We start from the raw sequence: 19,304 nt of genomic DNA, 5'->3' as shown, positions 1-19,304 counted from the left end.
TTCTGGTACCACAACCCCACTGGATTGTCAGCCAGTGTTTCTGGCTTGTCCTGCAAGACAGCAGAATCATGAGGCTTCTTATGTCCCTGAGTTAAGTGTCCCAAGAGGTCCTGGTGGAAGCTGTGAAGTATATGGCCTGGCCTTAGCACGTCTTCAACCACGTTCTTTTGGTCCAGCACTAAGTTACCAAACAGGGAGGGGTCTGCAGCTGCATCGGAGTACCAAGGAATTTGCAGCCTTGTATCATTTTGGTCCCTGTTACAGACTTGAGAGGACATGCCTTTGAAGCTGTCTTGTGGACTCCACGTTCAAGCACATGAACAGGAGGCCCATCAAACCTGGGATGAGTGCCACCACTGTCAGACTTCGCTAGTCATGCTAAGACTGTATTTCAGGTCTGCAGTTGCCTGGAGATTGAATGTTTTTTTACCAGATAGTTTGAGAGCCCGATGCTAACCTAGAAATAGGTTTTGCCCATCTGAACTTTCATTTACATGTAAGATGCTTGTGTGTGCTTGCCGTCACCAGGCTTCATTTCAGCATTGTGCCACATGAATAGTAAAACGCAGTGCCCGGCTGCTTGCCAGGAAGGTTAAAAGCTGTCTTCTATTGCTGGATTCCTAGGGACTAGGAATTTTAAACAAGCTCAAGGAAAACTGAAATTAGTTAAGAAAGACAACTAAGAGACAAAAGAGCCAGGAAAATCTGACTTTTATTTCTTAAATACTGTGAAGGAAGATGGGGGAAATGGTCCCCTGGTGAGGGAGGGCCATAGGGCAAAGAGCTAGGGATCATCAGCAAAGGCCCGGTGGGCATTAGGGAAGCGCTGGGGACTGTAGTTGGGGTCTTCCTGCAGTCGCTTTTGTATATCAGCCCGGAGCTAGAGAGAGAGAGCAAACAGGTTGGAGAGGCACCAGCCAAACGCCCTAGGATCCCAGCAAGCACGCAAGGCCATCCCTTAGGAGCTAGCATTTCCCACCAGCCACACTGTGGGGAGCCCGATAATGGCGTCACTGAGCCTTCCCAGATGCCACTAGGGAGAATCTCTTTAGAAAACACCAAGTTGTAGCCCCAAACTGACCAGTGAGTCTCTGGAGGAATCAGAGAAGAGGGGCCCTAACCCGACCCCTCCCGCTAGACCATCCCTATTCTGCTTCAAGGTGGGGGCACCTGCTGCCTGTAGCTCTCCTGAACCTCTGGTGCCTCCAGGTCCCGGCTCAGGCTCTCAGGGCTCGTCAGGGGCCGAGCTCCGGCTGCCTTAGCTGCCCGGCTCACGGCCTCTGAGAGAAGCAGCTGGGGGCCCTCACCCTGCATCGTCTGGGGGACAGGGGATCGGGAGGGAAAAGAGGATCAACGTCAGATCCATTGCCACCGCCCAGCTCACCCTTTCCAGGAGCCAACCACTGAGTTTCTAGGCTAGCCGAGAGAAGGGAACTGGCCCGTGGGTGATTCTGACCGCAGCAATGCCTTCCTAGTTTTATCTGGCTCTGGCCGAGAGCGCACTGCATGCGCTGGACTTGCTCTTCAAAACACGAGGGGCAGGATGAGTCGAGCCATCCAACACTCAGAGCTAGTAAGTCCACGAGAGGAAGCCCACCTTGAGGGAACAGGCCCCAGCCACACGGGGGTCAGGTGGCCGGAGGAGGACAGCACTATTGGCATGTGCTAGCGTGAGGTGTGCCGCCGCCACTGTGAGCAAGTCAAGTTCCAGGAAAGCTTCCTTGTCCACTCAGCAATAGGACAAGAATAGGAAGCATTCCTTCCAGCTCTAACTAGTTTGATTCTGAACACAACAGGGAAACTGGGATAGAGAGAGATCCTCAGGGAAGAGGCAGACCAACCTTACGTCTCTTGGCAGGCATACCACTGAGGTAGGCATCGCTCAGGGGGGGTTGCGGCTTCACCTTCCGCTGGCTCTGAATGTCCTGCTGGATAATCGGAACCCACTCCTGGGGAGGGAGAAGATAATGAGGAACTGGCACAACTTCTGCCTGTCCTTGGCCTCCCAGCTCACCTCCTGACACTTACTGGGGGGACTGCAGCTGCCCAAGGCTCTGTCTCAGCTGAAGCTCCATCCTGCTCGTCACGGGAGCCGCCACCCTCAGGAGCAGGAGGTGGCCCTCGGGACATGGCCTCTTCTGCCGTAGTGCCCGGGGCCGGGGAAGCATTCTCCCGCTGCAGTTCAGCAGGAAGATGCAGGCTTCAGCATCCCTAGCCTCCAGCCCTTCCACCTGAAGCCCTCCGCTCCCCATTATCTGGCCCCTTGACCTCTCCCTGTTACCTGAGGTTCAGGGGAAGTTCTTTCTGATCCCTGAACTTCCATTGGCTCCTCAGGAAGGGGCTATGAAATTGGGCAGAGAAGGAGAACATGAAAGGCCCTCTCAGGCTTCTCTAGTTCCCTCAAGTCCCCTGACCCCATAGCCCATCGGGGCCCTTACCTGGGGGGGATCACCGACCCTGCGAACGTATCTGAGGATGGCATCAGGGCCCACGGGCATGTGCTCCAGAACCACCTGAAGCCTCAGTCCCATCATAGTGGTCAGCCAGCTCACCAAGGATGGGTTCACCCCACGAGACATGCGACGCTGAGGGCAAAAAGCAGCCTTGGAACACAACATCTTCAACCCACTTTTGAAAGGCATCAAAGAGTAAAGGATGACAGTTCGGAGAAAAAAAACAAAACAAGAACTGCAGGACAGCAGAAAGAATAGAACTCTAAAAAAGTAAAAGGCTGGAGATGGGGGGCTGGGCGGTGCTTACAATTCGGCCATTGATGACTGCAGCCAGTTCCATCTGCTGTCCGCCCAAGCAGTGCAGGTTGAGGGCCAGGCATTCAAACAGGCCCTGGTTACACAGCTCCAGCAAACGGGCCCCAAATCCACTGTCTGTGGGCAAGATGCGAGGAGGGGACGCTGGCACCTGGCAGCCCTTGTGCCTCTGACACCCCTGATGTCCACAACCCTGCTTGCCTGCCCCTGACCTGTGCAGTGCAGCACATGAGCGGCAATGCTGTTGAACTGCTCTTGGAGAAACTCCAGGTTTGTCCGGATGATGTCCACACCAGGCTGAACCTGCACCAGAGACTGAGAAACGAGACACACAAAGATAGCCCATTTCAGGAACCCTGCAAAACTAGGGATATCAAGGAGGCAGGAGGAACAGCAGCTACCCTGACAACACCTGGGAGACAAGGGGATGGAGAAGGGCTACTCACAAAACTCTCCCGCACATATTCTTCCAGCCCCGTGATCAACGTGTGGGTTGCCGTCTGTGCGAGAAACAGCACAAGTTTAGAGCCAAGCTCCAGCCCTCAAGACACTGCCCTCCCCTCCACCTCTAGTAAGTCCAGGGCTTGGGCTGGAGCAATCGCTGCTTTAGGGGATAAATAGTCAGAAAAAGGAATGGAAGCTGAGCAAGAGCTAGAGCTCCGGGGCGGAGGGTCTTCATTTACCCGTATGTTACCAGGCGTGGGCTCTTGGCCACCCAAGTAGTGCTGGTGGAAAAAGGATCGCAGCTGGGGCTGAAGCCGCTGCAGTGGCTGGAAATGGCCATGAAGAAGCATCACCACATCTACCATGGAAAAGTTCTGGCACAGAAGAGAGAGCAGGGCCCCAAAGAATCCTGGGAACAGGAGCCGAAGTCAGCAGTGGCCTTTACCACCTGGCCTGCCCACCCACCGCCAGCCTGTCAGCCTCATCCCACCTCAGCCACACCCCTCGACAGAGGCAGTTGACCTGCCCCTCCCTGGAGAAGGCCAAGGCACCCCCGGCTTGCTCACCAAGGGCCCCATCAGCCCCAGGCTCGAAGATGTTGCTGGATCCACTAAGGCGCTGTATGAAAGCGGCGATACTCTCACTGCTGCCAGCCCGGGCCCCCAGGGAGCCCAGCAGGGAGTTCAGAACACCCTGCACCACGGAGGTAAAAAACTCCGGTGAAAGGCTCTCAAGACCCAGGCCTCCAGGACTCCCTGCGCCACCAGAAGGGGACCCCGGTGGGGGCATGTTCTGCTGCTCGGGGGCCGGGGGTGGGGGCGGGGGTGGTGGAGGGGGCGGAGGCGCCGTCTGTGTTGCCTGGCAGACAGAGGAGGAACACACAACAGAAGACAAGGTGAGAATGGGAACAAGGCACCAGTAAGGCACACACCGAAAGGAGCCTGGAAGATGGAGAGCTCCGCTCTGGTCTTTTCTCCCAGAAGCAGAACAAGCACGTGTGGTCAGGTGGCAGATGCAGGCGGAGTGCTAGCCCCTCTCCCGCTGAACAGGTTAGGTACGAAAGCAGCCTTCACAGCCCTGTCTTCCTCTTCCAAATGGGGGGCAGGGATCAGAGTCAAGGAAGTCCCAGGGCTCCCTCCCACCGACAGGCCCCCAGAGGCAGGAGCCCAGCAGCAATATCATAGCAACAAGACGCCAGTGCCTAGCTGGGCTCAGGGAAAGGGAGGGTAAGCCGAAGAGCAAGCCAGCCACTCACCTGCAGAAAGTCAGTCATGCCCTGCAGAAAGGCGGGGACACCGGGCATTGCCACGGTGATGGTGGGAGAAGCCATGCCAGGCCCTCCGGCCCCAGGCCCCGCCGGCCCCAGCAGGTTCCCCAGGAGCTGAGAGAACTGCAGGTCAGCCGCGGAGGGCTGAGGGGGTGGAGGCTGGGCGGGCCCCCCAGGAGCAGGGCCGGCTGTGGTAGCGGTATTGGTGGTGCCGGCACTAGCTGAAGCAGTGGCAGGGGCCGGAGGCGGAGCCATTCCTGGAGTCCCCTGAGCTAGAGAGACCAAAAGAGAAAAGCTAAACTCTAAGGAAAAACAAAGACACCACAGCACTGCTATTCCAGTCTCCCCAGCACAAAAGCAAAGACAAAGGACCTATGCAGAGATCAGGGAAGCACCCATGAGACCAGGAGAGGAGCACCAGCCTCCAGAGCTGTGGCCATCCCTTCATTGGGGGGCGGGGAGGAACAAGGACTCACCCACGAGAACAGGCTGCATCAGAAGCTGCCCCACAAGTCCGCTCACCATCTGGGCCAAAGAGGCATTTGTACCCAGCCCGGCGCCCTGCTGAACAGAGAGAGAGGAGGCTTTCAGTCCTGCCCTATCCATTCCCCACCAGAGGATTCTCTCCCCAGACTCTCCCTCACCAGAACTCCTACACCCTTACTCACTAGAGTACCCGAGACAGGGGGCCCCCCAGGATGGGAAGGCCGAGCCTGTGGAGGGGTGGGCCGGGCGATCACCACCCGGGTCGGAGCTGTCGGAAAGCCTGGCACCTGCTGTCCTATGGGTGGCAGAGGGGAGAGACCAAAGAGGGCTGAGGGCTGGGCCCTGGCCCTCCAGCCAGCAGCACCCACCACCGTGGACCGTGCCCCACCTCCCAAGCTTCCCCTTCCGGGTCATTACCTGCGGCCGCGGAGGCAACTGCTGCCACCATGGCCTGATGAGTGATCTGGTGGGCGACGGCGTGCATGAACTCAGGGGGCAGGGAGGGCAGCTGGATGAGGGTGGAGCCTGGGGGGCGGGTCTGATGTAACCTTGAACCTGGACCCCCTTCAACCCACCCACTTGGCCCTACCCCTTCTCTACCCAGAGCTCAGCCTGCTCTGATGCCCTTACTCTTACCCAGGGTCTGGCCATGACCAGGGGGTCCTAGGGGGCCAGTGGGAGCACTCGGAACTCCACCGGGCTGTGTGCCAGAATCTGGGCAGGGAGACAGAGAGAGTGGCCCTGAGACAGGCGGGGCCGAGGCCTAACTGTACCCTCCTGAGATCAGCATCTTTCAGGCCCCATCCCCCCCACCAGAAAGCCTGCTTTTCCCTCCATCTGGACAGGGAGGAGGCACTCCCTTCACCACGCACACAAATCTGCAAGGACTAGTCCCTCCTCCCCACACGAGCGGACTAAAGCTTCTGCCCCATTCCTCTGCTCCAGCAGCCGGCCGTGGCCTCTCCTGTCCACATCCTCGCTCCCTCACACCTCCGTGCCAACCCATGTCCCGTGTTGCGTACAGCTCTGCTCTACCAACGACCGGCCCTAACTCACCTTGGATGTTCATGTGCATCATGACCACGGGTTCCACGCTCTGGTGGGAAATCCGAATGACCCTCGGGTGGCTGGTGGTCGGGGGGGGAGCTGGCCCTGGCGGGGGAACCCCCTCGGTTGAGGACTCAACAGTGGTAGAAGTGGGAGCCAGGGACGAGGCCTGCCCAGGACCAGGGGGAGCTGCCTCCGCACTGGCAGCCGGGGGGGGCCGAGTCCCATTCCCCGTCATGGTCACAGTGGTTCCCACGTTGATCTGGAGGATACAGATAAGGCAGGAGTGAGGAAAACAAGAGCCTAACCAAGGGCACCTGAGACAGACTTCTCCAACCTCTCCATTTTCCATCCCTTTGTATTTCCAAAGTCCCTACCCCTGTCACTTCAAGCCTGATAGCTACTCTGGGTTGTTCCACCAATAGCCGTGCATTGTCCATCCCTCCAATCTCACCCAACCCACCTGAATGGGGATGGCTGCCTGCTGGAGCACCATGGGAGTGGTGTAGTGCGACATGGGCCGGACCACGTGCAGGTGTCGCGGGGGTGCACAGGCCAGATTGCAGCGCAGGTCCGACAGCGCCACGAAGGTGTTGCCCAGCAGCCGCAGGCTCTCCCCCACCAAGTTAATCAAGCGCTGATCCTCTTCACGCCCCTCTTGCTGTTCCCCCGGGCCCAAGCACAAAAGACATTAGGCTGAAATGAACCTCAGTAACAAAAGCAGTAACACCCTTGAAAAACACCATGCTCTCTACACCTCTGTGCACAGCCTGGGAAGATTCTGGGTGGGCCCAGTCTCAGCAAATAATTTCTATTTCACATATATAAAAAAAGTTTCCTAGATGATCAGCACGTCATCACCTACTCCTCTTCCTCACTCTACATAAGCTTCCTAACTCCCTTACATGCGCTTCCTGAGTAACTCGCTCAAAGAACTGAGAAATAAAAACATCAGACATCCCCAAGATTATCCCCTTCCCTAAAAGGGAAAAAAGGTCACTTACTTCCCTGTCAACAAAAAAAGCCATTTTGTTGCAGACAATATCATTTTTAGGGGGAAAGGGTTATCTGCATTTCAGCCCATTCCACATGGGACACAATGGGGGTGACGGGGCAGGTGGTGCTCACGTTGTTGTTGTAGTCTGTGGTGGCAGCGGTGCCCAGAACCTCGTAGTAGCGCTGCAGGAAGGGCTGAAGGCGGCTCTCCAGCCGCTGGAGCTCCTGGAGCACTTCAACATACTCCGCTGGGGAAGGATGGCTGTGGGCGAACCCGAGAGAGCGAGCTGAGGCTTTCCTCGGATCCCCAGCCTCCCAACTGACCTAGACTACGCTGCCCTCTCTCTCCGCAGCCTCCCACACCCCTGGCTCAATCCCTTCCAGGACCAGCAGAACATCCACCCTATACCTGCACCCACGGTGAGACATGGAGAAGAAAATAATTGCTTCTGCCTTCCCCACCACATGACCCCATCCCTATGATGGCAAGGAACGAACTCTGAAGGAAGAAACACCGCCTGTGTGAACTCAGAGAAGAGAGTCTTGATTGGACTCAGGAACCACCACCTAGATTCCCTTGCCCCAAGGATAGCAGTGCTTCTGGCTCAAATGTCAGCCCCAACCCCACTCAGGTGATCCAGAGCCTCTCTCTGCCCCTCTACGCTAACCCTACAGGTAACACTGCCTGGCGGTAGCCCCCCTTCTCCCATCGGACCGGACCCTTCCCGGCTCTCATCCTTCACTGAGGACCCCCCACACCCCCTCCCAAAGGGTCCCTTCAGGGTTCTCACTTGGGTGCATTTGTCTCTGGGGCAGGCGTTGGGCCCACAGGGGCTGGGCCAGAAGGGGTGAGTTCTGGGCTCTGGGCTGGGGCACGCTCCTCCACTTCTTCCGCCTCCATGGGCTCCCGAGGAGGCACTTCACTTTCAACTGGTTCTGATGTTTGAGAGCTCAAGGCGCCAGGCTCCGGGGCCACAGTCGGCGTCTGTGGGGGCGGGTGACTGTGCTGTGCTTGGGGTCCCCCTCGACACTGAAGGGGAGAGATTCAGGATACCAAAGGCAAAATGAGACTGCCGCAGTTACTCAGTCAACAGAGAACAAATTGCAGAAGGAGCTCTAACTAAGCTCCCTGAAAGCAGGGCTTTGCACCTGTCTCTTTGACCCTCCGGAGAGCAACCAGCACAAAACTTAACAAGATGCATAATAAATAAACTATAATACTTGAGAGTTACTAACAGAAAAGAGAAACGATGGTTCCCTAAACCTCCATGAGGAGAATTTAATAAAAAAAAAAAATCCCACGCTACAGTCACTCACAACACAAACTAATGAAACTGGGACATCTCAGCATCAAATATATTAATTAAAAAAGCATGAACTGTTTTCTGTAATTGAAAAAAGATGCCACAAGAGTTATCTACTAAGTTTGCAACACACTTTCCAAATACCAGGCACCCAAAGGTTTGGCAGGAACAAGATAGCCCAACAAAGATACTTTTTCTGCCCCCAAAGAGTGAAGACTGCAAAGAAGAGACCAGATTAGGCAGGAAGAATCCAGCTGATCTGGCCAGTCACGCCTTCACTGCCAAGCAGACACAGAACAGTAAGAGAGAATGAAGAGACAGACCAACCCTAGCCAGCCTTGGCCACTGACCTCCATCCGGGATAGTAAGGTCTGTATATCCCTGATCATGTGCTGAGCCATCACCAGCCGTACTCGGGGCTCACTCTATACAGTAAGAAAAATAAAATGAGGGTACGTCTGAGATAGAGGCATGAACTCTACCACCCACTGAACCAGGACCCAGCCAGCTCCTCAGCCAGGTCCTCCCCCAACCTTATGGCCTCCTTCTCCCAGATCCCCTTCCCTGACCCTCCCAGGCCCGTGATACCTGAATCGGGGCCTGTTCCATGTTGATGTGAACATCCACAGCAGAGCCGTCACTCTGGGAAAAGGGTAAGGGAAGTTGCTCTGGGAGAAGCCAAATACTAAGGCCCCCACACCTCCAACTCATTCTTTGGAGCCCCACCCTTTTTCTCAAAGACTGAGGCCGTATCAGACCTCAGGAACCTGGAAACCCAATCTAAACACCGAGACTCCTGTCTTATGAGCTCTCTGCTATTACCACACCAAACCGCCCTTCCCCACAAAAACTGGCCTAAGTGGAACACAAGCTTACAGGAAGGTTGAAGGTTCCAACCATGACATAGCTGTTGGCATTCCGGTCATGAACAGAGGCCCCAGGCCCCCGAGTACCAGGTGGGGGTCCTCCACCATGGGTGGCTGAGGCAGAACCTATCCCAGAAGATGCCCCAGAAGGGAGCTGAGTCTGAGGAGGAGCCCGTTCCACAAGGTGAATAACCTTTCCCCCAACATCTGCAGGAAAAAAAAATACACACCAAGGCATTATACGATCAGGTAAGCCCAAAGCCTCAGCTGATCCCTCAACCTCTGAACTGCCTTCCCCAAACTCTTACTGTATTCCTGGAGCTTCTTATCATCCTGCAGAACTCGTCCCTGATAAATGAGCCGTTGTTTCTCAGACGGAATGCTGACAGAGGCAGCGATGTGCTCTTTAAACTCCTTTACATTCATCTACAAGGGAAAGACACCAAAAATCATCAGTGAATGTAGAAAAATGGAAAGGACAGAGGGGACAACTGACTTTTGGGAGTGAGGGGTAAAAACCACTCAATCATAACATCACTACCCATTTGTCTTGATTGTGAGATAATTATTGTGCAAAGCCCCAAACTAAGAAATGTTAACACCTGTCAAAACAGACAATAAACATTAAAAACTTCAGGTTATATGCCCACAAGAAAATTATGTGGCTGAGAAACAGAAAAGCTAACTGACATTCCCTTCTCTCCCTGGCTCCCAAAGGAATGTGTGTCTACAGATACCAGTGACCCTCCCCAAACACAAAATGATACAACTCTGCAATTTCAAAAAGAAATGCAATGACAAGGAAGGGGGGAGCAAAAAAATCAAGTTAAGGAAAGAAGACTCAACCGAGCAAAAAGAGAACAAACACTTTCCTAACTGGACAAGTTAGTCTTGAGAAAGTATCAGACTATTTATATACAACTAATCACAAAAGCCCAAACGGTTTTTTTGTATACATTTTAAAAGCTATGGACCAACCCCTCAAGATTTTGTCTCCAAGTATCATAGGAATTAATGGCAAAAACAGCTTTTAATGTCTCTGGCATTAAAATCAAAAGATTCAAATTATGCCACGGATACTAGTAATTCCACTCAACAGTCTGTTAGGGATCTACCTGAGCTATGGGCTCTGATTTCTAGCCTTTAAAAACACAATACAGACCTGACCGATTTTTGTTTTTAAGACTTGAATTTTGGATCTCTGTTCTGTTTCCCTTCCCAAAGGCAGGAGCCATGTCTGTCCCTTTGGGCTGGGGTTCACTCATGCTGATGGCATACAGATTCCTCCTTCCTCCATATTTCCCTCTGTGCTGAGTTCTATCAAGGTGGAAAAAGGCAGAACAAAATCTGCCTCATTCAACAGAAGCCATACCTTCTCACTCAACAAGAAACACCAGAAATTGTCCTAAGATATGAACAAATGAACCAATGAAAGAAGATTCAAGGACCAAAAAATCATGCTCTTCTCTCAGGATAAGAGACCTATAAGAGGAAGAGTTAATGCGTGTCTTCCAGAAGTGCTGGGGTCTCACCTGGGCCCCCACAATAAAGGTCCGAGTCTGAGAGTCCAAGGTCTTCACCAGCACCTCCAGGCTGTCAGGCTCCTCCATACTGGTAGTGGTACTGGTACTATCACTGGGCTCCATGGCCGACAGCTCCCTAAGGAAGAATAGAGGGAGGGAGGCCTGCTGTCGCCCGAAGCAGATTTTATACACCCGGAAGCCTCCCCGGTCTGAGTCTCCGCCCTTATACCTAAAGAGTTTCTCCCACACAAGCACACACACTCACACCCGCCCCCATCCCCCTTCTGATTCCGGGGCACGGGGAGAGAAACACAAAGGGCAGGAGACCGACGGCACAGGGAGCTGGAGGACGGGAAGATGGGAGGGGCTCCATGATGCCAATCACAATAAGGGAGGGACAGTCAAGCTAGAGAGCCGGGAAGGTAGGAAACAGGAGACCAGTGTCATCACCAGTCGCGATACCACAATGGCCCCAAAGGTCGGCAAACCCTGGGGAGCACACGAGAGCGGGGGATCGCGCCAGAGTCTGCGGAGACAGTGGTTTCGCGCACGCGCGCCACGCCACGCCCATCGAACCCGCCTAAGTCACGACAGACCCGAGATGACGGACACTCACGGGGGGCCAGACTGGCTAGCTGCCCCCCTCTTCCGCCTTCCCCCGATGTTCCAACAGAGCGGCGCAACCAACACACACCAGACACACAGACACACACATACAAACACACACACCCCACCACTACCAACACCACCACCCCGGGCTCCGCCCCCGAGTTCCCCACGGTACCGTCACTTCCGGTCTCCCCCAACTTGCCACCGATGGCCACTTCCGTTTCCCCGATAGTATTTGGGGATCGCTAGGCGGTACTTCCGGCTCCCCCCAGGTCCCCAAGCTTAATTTTTGTGGGGCACGATGAGGAAGTTCACGGCCCCAAACAGTGAATTCCTTGGGGCAAGACGGGCCGGGGCCGGCCTGGATGGGAGGGAGCCGAGCACCCCGAGGAGCCGCCACCACCGTCGCCCGGGGGACCGTACTGCGCCTGCGTCCGTCGCAGTACGCATGCGTACACTCTTAGGCACCTCCCTACTCCCCGCTAACGCTGTTCATTTTTTTCTGTGCACGCGCTTGAGCCTTGGGAGGTTGGGGTGGCTAGTATAAATGCCTGAAAGTAATTACCAGATGAGATGCTATTCTTCGAGAGGCTTTGGACAGTTGTGTGCCTCTTGGGAGTTTGGGGACTGGGGATTGTGCCTCGTGAATCTATTTTAAAGTCTTGGCTAGCAGACAATTTGAGGCGGCACTGTGCTGGCCTCCTAAAATGCTGTCATCTCACTCCGGCCATCGCGGCGCTACTCCTTCGGCGCCTCCGGAAGTCATCGTTTCTTTAGGCGGTTGGAGGCGGCTCGCGTGCGATTGCGTCGTTGGGGCTGACCTCGGTGCTGCCCGGTGGGCGTTTGGCGGGTTGGGCGCCATATTCCTCGCCGGCAGTATGCAGCCGGGAGGACACGCCATGTTTTGGAGCACCAAGGATTTACTGCTTTTCAGGACTTTCGTCAGAAAGGGCGCCTCCAAGTTTGGGAATTGGGAGCGAGTGGAGTCAGACTGCAAGCCAAGGACCGAAAGCCAAGACTCCGATCCTGGGATATTGAAGGGGCCGTCGAAGGGCTGGCGCAGACTGCGATCGATGGGCAGACTTAGCAGTCGGCATCCCACCCCCGCCCTCGGGCATGGCCTCTGACCCCGCGGCGCTTCGACTTAGACATGCCGCGTTGCTGCCGGCCTGGCTGCCCCCGGTGTCCACAGCCTTTCTGGAATTCGTAGTTACTACCCAGGTCCCAGTACTGTTTCAGTTAAGTGTTCTAATAAACACCTGTTCAGCGAGCACTTGGGGTGTGCCAGCCAATTTGCTCAGGATTTTTCGTATTGTCCCATTTAAAAGCCTTTCAACGCCTGAGATAGTTACTACAACTTACAGGGGAGCACACTTAGGTGAATGTAAGTGGCAGAACTGACAAGTCCAGGCTTACCAGACCGTAGGTCAAGCACTTCTACTTTACTGCCCCAATAAATTGTTGCATTTTATATATATTTGCTTCTTATTATAAAAAGTGGCAAACATTACCTCCATATGTTATAATGGGCTCTCATATACCCATCGCCCAGTTGATTCTTTTCAACGAAATCGCAAGCCCACAGCAAGCCTCACCTCTTAGAAATTTTTTGGCATTGTGTGTTTTATACATAACCTATTGAGGAAGCCCCATCTTTTATGGCATTAATTGGTCCACCCACTTGGCACTATCCAATGAGTGCCTCTTGACAATTCTTTCCCTACTATTATTTGAGAACCTATAGCCCACCAGAAACTGTAATAGGTGCCTTTACAAACATTAATTATAGCGAATATTTACTTTGGAATTAACCATGTGCAGGACTTTGCTAAGGGCTTTACATGCATTATCTCTTTTTTAATCCTATGAGACTGATGATTTGGTCATCTTACAAGTGAAAAAGGAAAAAAAACAGGCATAGAGATTAATAAAATTGTCCAAGATCTAACAAATAGTGGAGTTAGGGTTTGCACCCATTCTGACTAACACCAATATCTATCCTCTTAATCCTTATGTGACGTAGCCTCTTCCTTCTAGTAATAAATGTTGCGTGAAGGAGCTTGCATCAGTGAACTTTTCTCAGGGGTGTACATACTATTCCCCTAATTACAAACTTCAGAGAGAAGGCCTCCCATCCACCAGGTCCCAACACCTGGTTCATAGCTGTTCTAAAAAAACTTACCAGGCTGTGTACTGCAACGATTTGTTTCGTTTACACAGCTAGTATTTTTTTTCTGGTCTCAAGGCCAGGAACTATGTCATTCATTTTTATGTCTCTAGGGCTTAGCTGGGCAAACAGCTGGGACTCACAACAGTTTGCTAGGTGAATGAATGAAAGAATCAGTTCACCTCTCTTCAGTGCTATACAACGGAACAAATATCTAGCTCAGATACTAGCTGAAAGACCACAGGCTTCTACCTAGAGGACTCAGCTCTCATGATTCCTGAGACACCCTGGACATGCCAGGGTATATTATGGAGTGTGATGGCATCTAGAAGAGGGGGAGGAAGGCCCAACACTGTGGGTAATCCAGACTTGGGCTGGAAAACAAGGTTGAAGTTACTCATTAGCAGGTGAAAGGGTCAAGGGTCAAGGCAAGGGGGCTGGGAGCAGAGTGGACTGAATAACTAGCAGGGGGAGAGGGAGCAGTTAAGGCACAGGCCACTTCACGAAGAGCACCAGCTCCCTCCTGCCTGAAGATGTTCCACCAAATATGGGCAGCTCTGCTCTACCTCTGTGGTATTCTCCTTAACTCCATCTACCGGTGCCCTGAGTACAGTCAACTGACAACTCAGGGAGTGGATGGGAAAGAGGTATGGACTGAGAATGGGGGAAGCCGATGGTGGGGGCTCTGAGGGACTTGGGTGGGTTGCCTTGGATGACCAGAACCACGCTGGGAAAGGAAGGGAGAAAGGGTGTATCACAATAACGAATGTGAGAACAAGTTAAAAAAAAAAAAATATATATATATATATATATATATATATATATATATATCTCCATCCATACTGTGGCCATCAATGTGGAGACATGGTAGAATTGGGAGGTGGGTGGTTACTCAGGGGCCACAAAGGAAAAGTCACTTAATGACTTCCTGTCATAACCCAACACCTCGCTGGGAAAAAGCAGCTGCCACTCCACTGCTAAGTCCTGCCATTTTAAGAGTGATGATGAAGAGGTTGAAGCCCTGTAGTGGCCCTGTAGTGGGGACCCACCCTCTACTGATCCCCTCGTTCTCTGCAGTTCCCAGAACCACACCTGGGCAGGTGGTACTTTATCGCAGGGGCAGCTCCCACCAAGGAGGAGTTGGTGACTTTTGACGCTGTGGACAACATTGTCTTCAACATGGCTACAGGCTCTACCCCCATGAAGCTCCAGCTTCGCGCTACCATCCGCATGTGAGTGGCGAGGAGTCAGAGGCACCAGGAGTGGCAGTCTCTGCCCAGAAAATGAGGGCCCACCCACAAAGAGCTAGGTTCTTTGGGATAGCCACTATTTTTGGCCCACCAAGTTCAACAGTTCTCTTAGTTTCCCTCTGAAGAGAGATGGGCCTAACCAACTGTACCTTGGTAGCCTGAAACCCAAGGGGACCCAGACTTCAAAGAGAAATAAGATGGTACCAGTACCAGAGGCTGGTACTGTGTGGCTGGGGTGTCACTCAGTCTTTTGTCCTTGCCACCACTTCTGCAGGAAAAATGGACTCTGTGTGCCCCGGAAATGGATCTACCACCTGACTGAGGAGAGCACAGATCTTAGAACTGAAGGTTGGTTCTCTCCAGCCCTCACCCTCCCCAAGTACCCTGGGCTTGCTTGTTTTTGCCTCTCTGTCCTCACACTCTCCACCAACCCCCATCCCCCAACAGGCCGCCCTGACATGAAGACCAAGCTCTTCTCCAGTTCATGCCCCGGTGGAATCATGCTGAAAGAGTCGGGCCAGGGTTACCAGCGCTTCCTCCTCTACAGTGAGTGGGGATGCCAGGCAGGAGGGGTTGGAGAGAAACAACGGGAGGGCAGGAGAGCCTCTCACTCTGGGCCCTATGATATCATCCCAGGAGGGGCTGGGTGCCGTCCTTACCAGGGAGGTACTGAGAATCTGGGACTTTGATGGGCCTGGCCCTGCCCTGCTCTTCCAGATCGTTCACCACACCCTCCTGAGAAGTGTGTGAAGGAATTCCAGTCCCTGACCTCCTGCCTGGACTTCAAGGCCTTCTTACGGACTCCCAGGAATCAAGGTGAGGGGGTAAAGTCCCACAGAAGAGGACTAGGACTCACCAAGTCTTCTGCAGGTGCCGGATGAAAGGGACTCAAGTGATGTCACTGGAGGACATGGTCAAAGGCTGACATCATTAGAGTGGCTGTGCTGACACATCCATTTGTGTCATAGGCTGTGATGGCACCAGAAGGATGTGGCCAAGAGCTATGGTGTTGGTGTCACCTGAGGGAGCCAGGATGGGCTCTAGGCTACTCAAAAGAGAGGTTTCTTGAGTTTCCGGTGGATAAAAGGGGCAGGGGGTGAGACATATAGGGGAAAGGGCTTCAGGGACCCCTTCTTTGATACGGGGAAAAGCAGGAATGCATTCTCTTCCACCCCATGACCACCAACCTTGCTTTTCTCCCTGGAGTTCCTTCCTTTCCACCCTCTTCTTTTCTCCCTCCTCCCACCAGAGGCCTGCGAGCTGTCCAGTAACTGACCTGTGGCTTCATCTGTGCCCCAGATGGATATGATGGGAGCTGCAATTGTGCTGTGGGGAGGAGAAGCTGGAGACTCCCAGCTCCCTTTCAAGAGTAATAAAGATGATTTTTCAATCCTCATCTCAGTTTGGGCTTGTCTCCAGAAAGCAATCCCCCATCTCCATTTCAGTACTCCCCCTGGACCTTCTACCACCTAAACCCCCAGCTGGACGGCATCAGGAAGGACACTAAGTGATGGTAACTCTCTTTGTAGTGGTATATTTAGGATTTGGTGTGATTACAGTTGTTTATTGCTGAGTGTGCAAACCCCTAACCTGAGTGAGAACTCTAAGCTCCAGTGCTTCCCCATACTGCCTATCTGAGCTGCCAACCCCTCTGAATTGGCCCTCCTGCCAATACTACCTGCACCATCCCCACTCCCCCTGGCTCCTGGGACCACCCAGATCCTTCCTGCAGGCCCCTGTCACTGTTGGCTCCTATCCACACCCCTTAATCCACCCACCTCACAGTCCCATTCTTCCTTAGGTGGCTCAGATCCTAGGATCCAAGGGCTCCCTTCGGTCTCCAACGACCCTCTTACCCTAGTTAGAGGCCTGTCTGTCCTGTCTCTGGTCTCTTCCACCCCTGGGTAGTTTTGAAAGGTAAAGAGGACACTTTAGTCTTTATTGTTCACCACCACACTTATTTTTTTCTTTTAAAAAGTAAAGGTGGAAAGAAAAAACTGGAAGTGGGAGAAATGTAAAAGCAAAAAGTAACGACAGCTGGTGAATTCAAGGGCAGTATCCCCATTGTCCATAAACAAATATCCTAAACAGCTCTACTCTCTCTTGTGTATGAAGGGGGACCACGCCCTCACACTCTGGGGTTTCTTCCCCATCCCTGAGGTCCCTGTGCTTATAATCTGGGTCATGGCCCCCACTTTCCTCCTACAGGCCACACTATCTTCACTCTTGCTCCCACCCCACTCAGGATGGGGGTACTAGGTCACACCTCATCTTGCAGTCACAGCCCCTTTCCTGGGTCTTCCCTCTATTCCTCACCCTCCCTCTCCAATTTCTCGCCATCCAAGTCAGTGGCCTCCTCCTCTCCACTGGGCTCCCGGAGGCTGACAGCCAGCACCAGGGCCTGAAGGAGACCAAAGAGGCAGGCAAAGTGCAGGGGGTGAGCAGTAAGTAGGCTCAACACAGCATGGAGCCCATGCAGGGCAGCCAGAAAGGACAGCAGCCCATGCAGCCAGAGGCCCAGCGGTCCACGCAGGCCCAATGCATCCAAAGCTGCCCTCAGAGGCCTTGAGCACAGCCCCAGCAGGGCTGAGGCCAGCAGCTCCAGCAGGTGGAGAGTCAGGTTGGTTGAGATCTGCAGACACTCCTCTGGGCCCCCCAGGTACTGCAAGGGAGCTCCTGCTCCCCTACCTGGATCCCCCCGCAGCCAGCCCAGCAGCTTCTGACGCCGTCCTGGCTTCTCCACTGGGGCTTCTGGCCCAGGGGGGCTTAGTACCCCTTCAGGGGACACTGCAGGTCTGGTGCCACTTGAGCCCACAGAATCCTGGCCCTGTTTGAGAACAGTCTCTCCAGTCCCCAGTCTCCCAGACTCTTGAATGTTAGAGACAGTCTTGTCCCACTTGAAGGAATCCATTCTGTTGCTTCGCAGTTGCTCATCTTGGACCTCCCTACTTGGTTCTGGAGCAGCCTCAGAGCTCCTCCGTGATCCTGGGTCCTTGGTCTTGAGAGGCCCCACATCTCCCATGGTTTCTGGGGCACTATCCCAGTCACTCCCTGAATTCTCAGAGGAGCTGTCCACTCGTCTGAGTTCTGGGGCAGGCAAGTCGGGCTTCGTTGGTTTCCGGCGGCCCCAAGGGCGAGGTAGCCAGCCACTAAGCCGTCGCAGGAACATGGTTGGGATGTGTAGTGAGCCCCCAAATTCTGGAGCTGCTTCCTGTAACTGCTTCTATTCTGTTTGGAACTCAGCCCTCAAGTTTGGGGGCTGTGTCTCCTCGGAAGCCAAAGTCTGTTCAAGCTCAGAACAACTGCTGTTTCGTGAGTCCTACAATGAATTCACAAGTGGCTCCCCACTTCTCTGGATGTCCTGCGGCCTCAAGTGTGGCAAGTGGCTTGTTCCTTTTCAGTTTTGAGGTAAAGTGGGGAAGCACATCCAAATTCATTCACCACCACCCCAAAACACAAGATTCAGGCCAAGAATCCCCAGGACCTGACAAGGCCTGGATCACCCCACGGTGTCCTCCCTGGGTTTCTGGGTTTCCTTTCCTACAGGCAGCACCCCAAGTTTCACTCACCAAGGCCACGCCCCAAGGTGCCCCAGAAACTGGGGAGGCGGTGCTCCATCCAAGAAGGAAGGAAGGTGGCCCTGGGTCTCAGGTGCTCCCAATCTGGACAGTCCTGAACTGCTGACCTAAGGGAGCTCAAGCAGGCAGTCTCTTACTGGGGGTTAGGAGAGAGGTGTTCAGCAAACTCCTGTCAGCAGCGTTCTTTTCTCGATTTAGAGAGCTAGGAATCCTACAAAGTGGCCCGACCAGTCCCCGAGCACGCAGGTGAGACGCGATCTCCGCAAGGTCAGGCCAGAGATGTCCTGGGAGATTCTCGTCGCGAGGCCAAGCGCGGGCCTGCCTGAGGACCCAGGCATCCGGGCTCTGCGCGCTGCGACTCCTCCCGGGCCCAGCATCGGGCCGCGGCCTCAGTAGGCCGCCGGGAGCCGCAGAGCCCGGAAGCAGCTGCACCGAAGCGGGAGGGACAGACGGGGGCGGAGCCCGCAGTTCGCGGGGCGGACCCTACAGATCCACCGCCCCCCGCGCCCCCGCGCCGGTAGTAGCGCCACTGCGCAGGGCGCCAGCTGAGGTCTAGCAGTGTCGGGGCAGCAGTATAAACCTAACAATCTCTCTCCGTCGCCCATACGTCCCTGGGTCACCAATGCTCCCTTTAGCCTCCTGCTCTTTGGTTCTTCCCTGCACCCTCCACCCCCAACTCCTCCTTTTCATGTCCAAGACTTCATGAAAGGCTTTTCTGGAAAAGGACGCAGCTTCCCTAGGACTTGTATAGATCTTTCCTGTCCCTCCATGCAGATTTTACTTCCTGGGTCTGACAACAGTGAGCTCTCCTTAGGCCCAGCACCTGGTATGAGCAGCAGAAGGGAAGGGGAGACAAGTGTTGACAAACAGTACATGCTTCCTGCCCTCAGGCGTTTTCACGTTGTAAAATGAAGAACCCTGACTTAAAGTTTACATTTGGAAGGCCAAATGTACACTGGGAGGTTCGGGCTCTAGTTCCACTAACATCATCCTAGAAGC

At 54.0% G+C, this 19,304-nt stretch overlaps 3 protein-coding genes across 27 annotated transcripts; 1 reads left to right on the top strand and 2 right to left on the bottom strand.

Annotated features, from left to right (window-relative positions):
- Nucleotides 1-694: 694 nt before the first annotated feature.
- BAG6 (BAG cochaperone 6) lies at nt 695-11,744 on the bottom strand. 25 transcript variants are annotated; one of them, XM_044256564.1, is made up of 26 exons: nt 11,486-11,743; nt 10,711-10,837; nt 9,487-9,604; nt 9,189-9,385; nt 8,901-8,954; nt 8,663-8,737; nt 7,800-8,038; nt 7,141-7,270; nt 6,476-6,673; nt 6,022-6,274; nt 5,602-5,706; nt 5,383-5,490; nt 5,148-5,260; nt 4,956-5,043; nt 4,468-4,751; nt 3,779-4,070; nt 3,452-3,621; nt 3,215-3,268; nt 2,981-3,083; nt 2,761-2,885; nt 2,439-2,585; nt 2,282-2,341; nt 2,029-2,175; nt 1,842-1,949; nt 1,171-1,317; nt 695-880 (listed from the first exon to the last, which is right to left on the bottom strand). In XM_044256564.1, exons 2-26 carry the CDS (start codon nt 10,822-10,824, stop codon nt 785-787), a joined length of 3,525 nt encoding a protein of 1,174 aa, XP_044112499.1. In that variant the 5' UTR covers nt 10,825-10,837; nt 11,486-11,743; the 3' UTR covers nt 695-784. The 25 variants fall into 25 exon arrangements, with proteins under 25 accessions (XP_044112499.1, XP_044112535.1, XP_044112544.1 ...); XM_044256600.1 differs by having other exon boundaries at nt 4,956-5,040; XM_044256609.1 differs by having other exon boundaries at nt 5,602-5,679.
- Nucleotides 11,745-13,576: 1,832 nt separating this feature from the next.
- On the top strand, nt 13,577-16,123 carry APOM (apolipoprotein M). Its single transcript, XM_044256550.1, has 6 exons — nt 13,577-14,124; nt 14,555-14,709; nt 15,002-15,075; nt 15,175-15,273; nt 15,445-15,543; nt 15,977-16,123. The coding sequence occupies exons 1-6, from the start codon at nt 14,011-14,013 to the stop codon at nt 16,000-16,002; spliced, it is 567 nt and encodes a 188-aa protein (XP_044112485.1). The 5' UTR covers nt 13,577-14,010; the 3' UTR covers nt 16,003-16,123.
- Nucleotides 16,124-16,245: 122 nt separating this feature from the next.
- C1H6orf47 (chromosome 1 C6orf47 homolog) lies at nt 16,246-18,724 on the bottom strand. Its single transcript, XM_044256538.1, has one exon. It carries the CDS (start codon nt 17,894-17,896, stop codon nt 17,033-17,035), a length of 864 nt encoding a protein of 287 aa, XP_044112473.1. The 5' UTR covers nt 17,897-18,724; the 3' UTR covers nt 16,246-17,032.
- Nucleotides 18,725-19,304: the final 580 nt, after the last annotated feature.

The sequence above is a fragment of the Neovison vison genome, chromosome 1, assembly GCF_020171115.1.
Source record: "Neovison vison isolate M4711 chromosome 1, ASM_NN_V1, whole genome shotgun sequence".
Taxonomy (NCBI): domain Eukaryota; kingdom Metazoa; phylum Chordata; class Mammalia; order Carnivora; family Mustelidae; genus Neogale; species Neogale vison.
This window is presented reverse-complemented; position numbering and strand designations above follow the sequence as displayed.

Excerpts from the sequence above, each read along its gene's own strand:
- C1H6orf47 (XM_044256538.1), bottom strand. The coding sequence starts at position 17,896 with ATGTTCCTGCGACGGCTTAGTGGCTGGCTACCTCGCCCTTGGGGCCGC.
- BAG6 (XM_044256564.1), bottom strand. The coding sequence starts at position 10,824 with ATGGAGCCCAGTGATAGTACCAGTACCACTACCAGTATGGAGGAGCCT. Across the intron at positions 8,039-8,662 it reads CCTTACTATCCCGGATGGAG|TGTCGAGGGGGACCCCAAGC; the intron begins GTCAGTGGCCAA and ends TCTCCCCTTCAG. Across the intron at positions 1,950-2,028 it reads GGGCAGCTGCAGTCCCCCCA|GAGTGGGTTCCGATTATCCA; the intron begins GTAAGTGTCAGG and ends CTCCCTCCCCAG.
- APOM (XM_044256550.1), top strand. The coding sequence starts at position 14,011 with ATGTTCCACCAAATATGGGCAGCTCTGCTCTACCTCTGTGGTATTCTC. Across the intron at positions 14,125-14,554 it reads AGGGAGTGGATGGGAAAGAG|TTCCCAGAACCACACCTGGG; the intron begins GTATGGACTGAG and ends CGTTCTCTGCAG. Across the intron at positions 15,076-15,174 it reads CACAGATCTTAGAACTGAAG|GCCGCCCTGACATGAAGACC; the intron begins GTTGGTTCTCTC and ends ATCCCCCAACAG.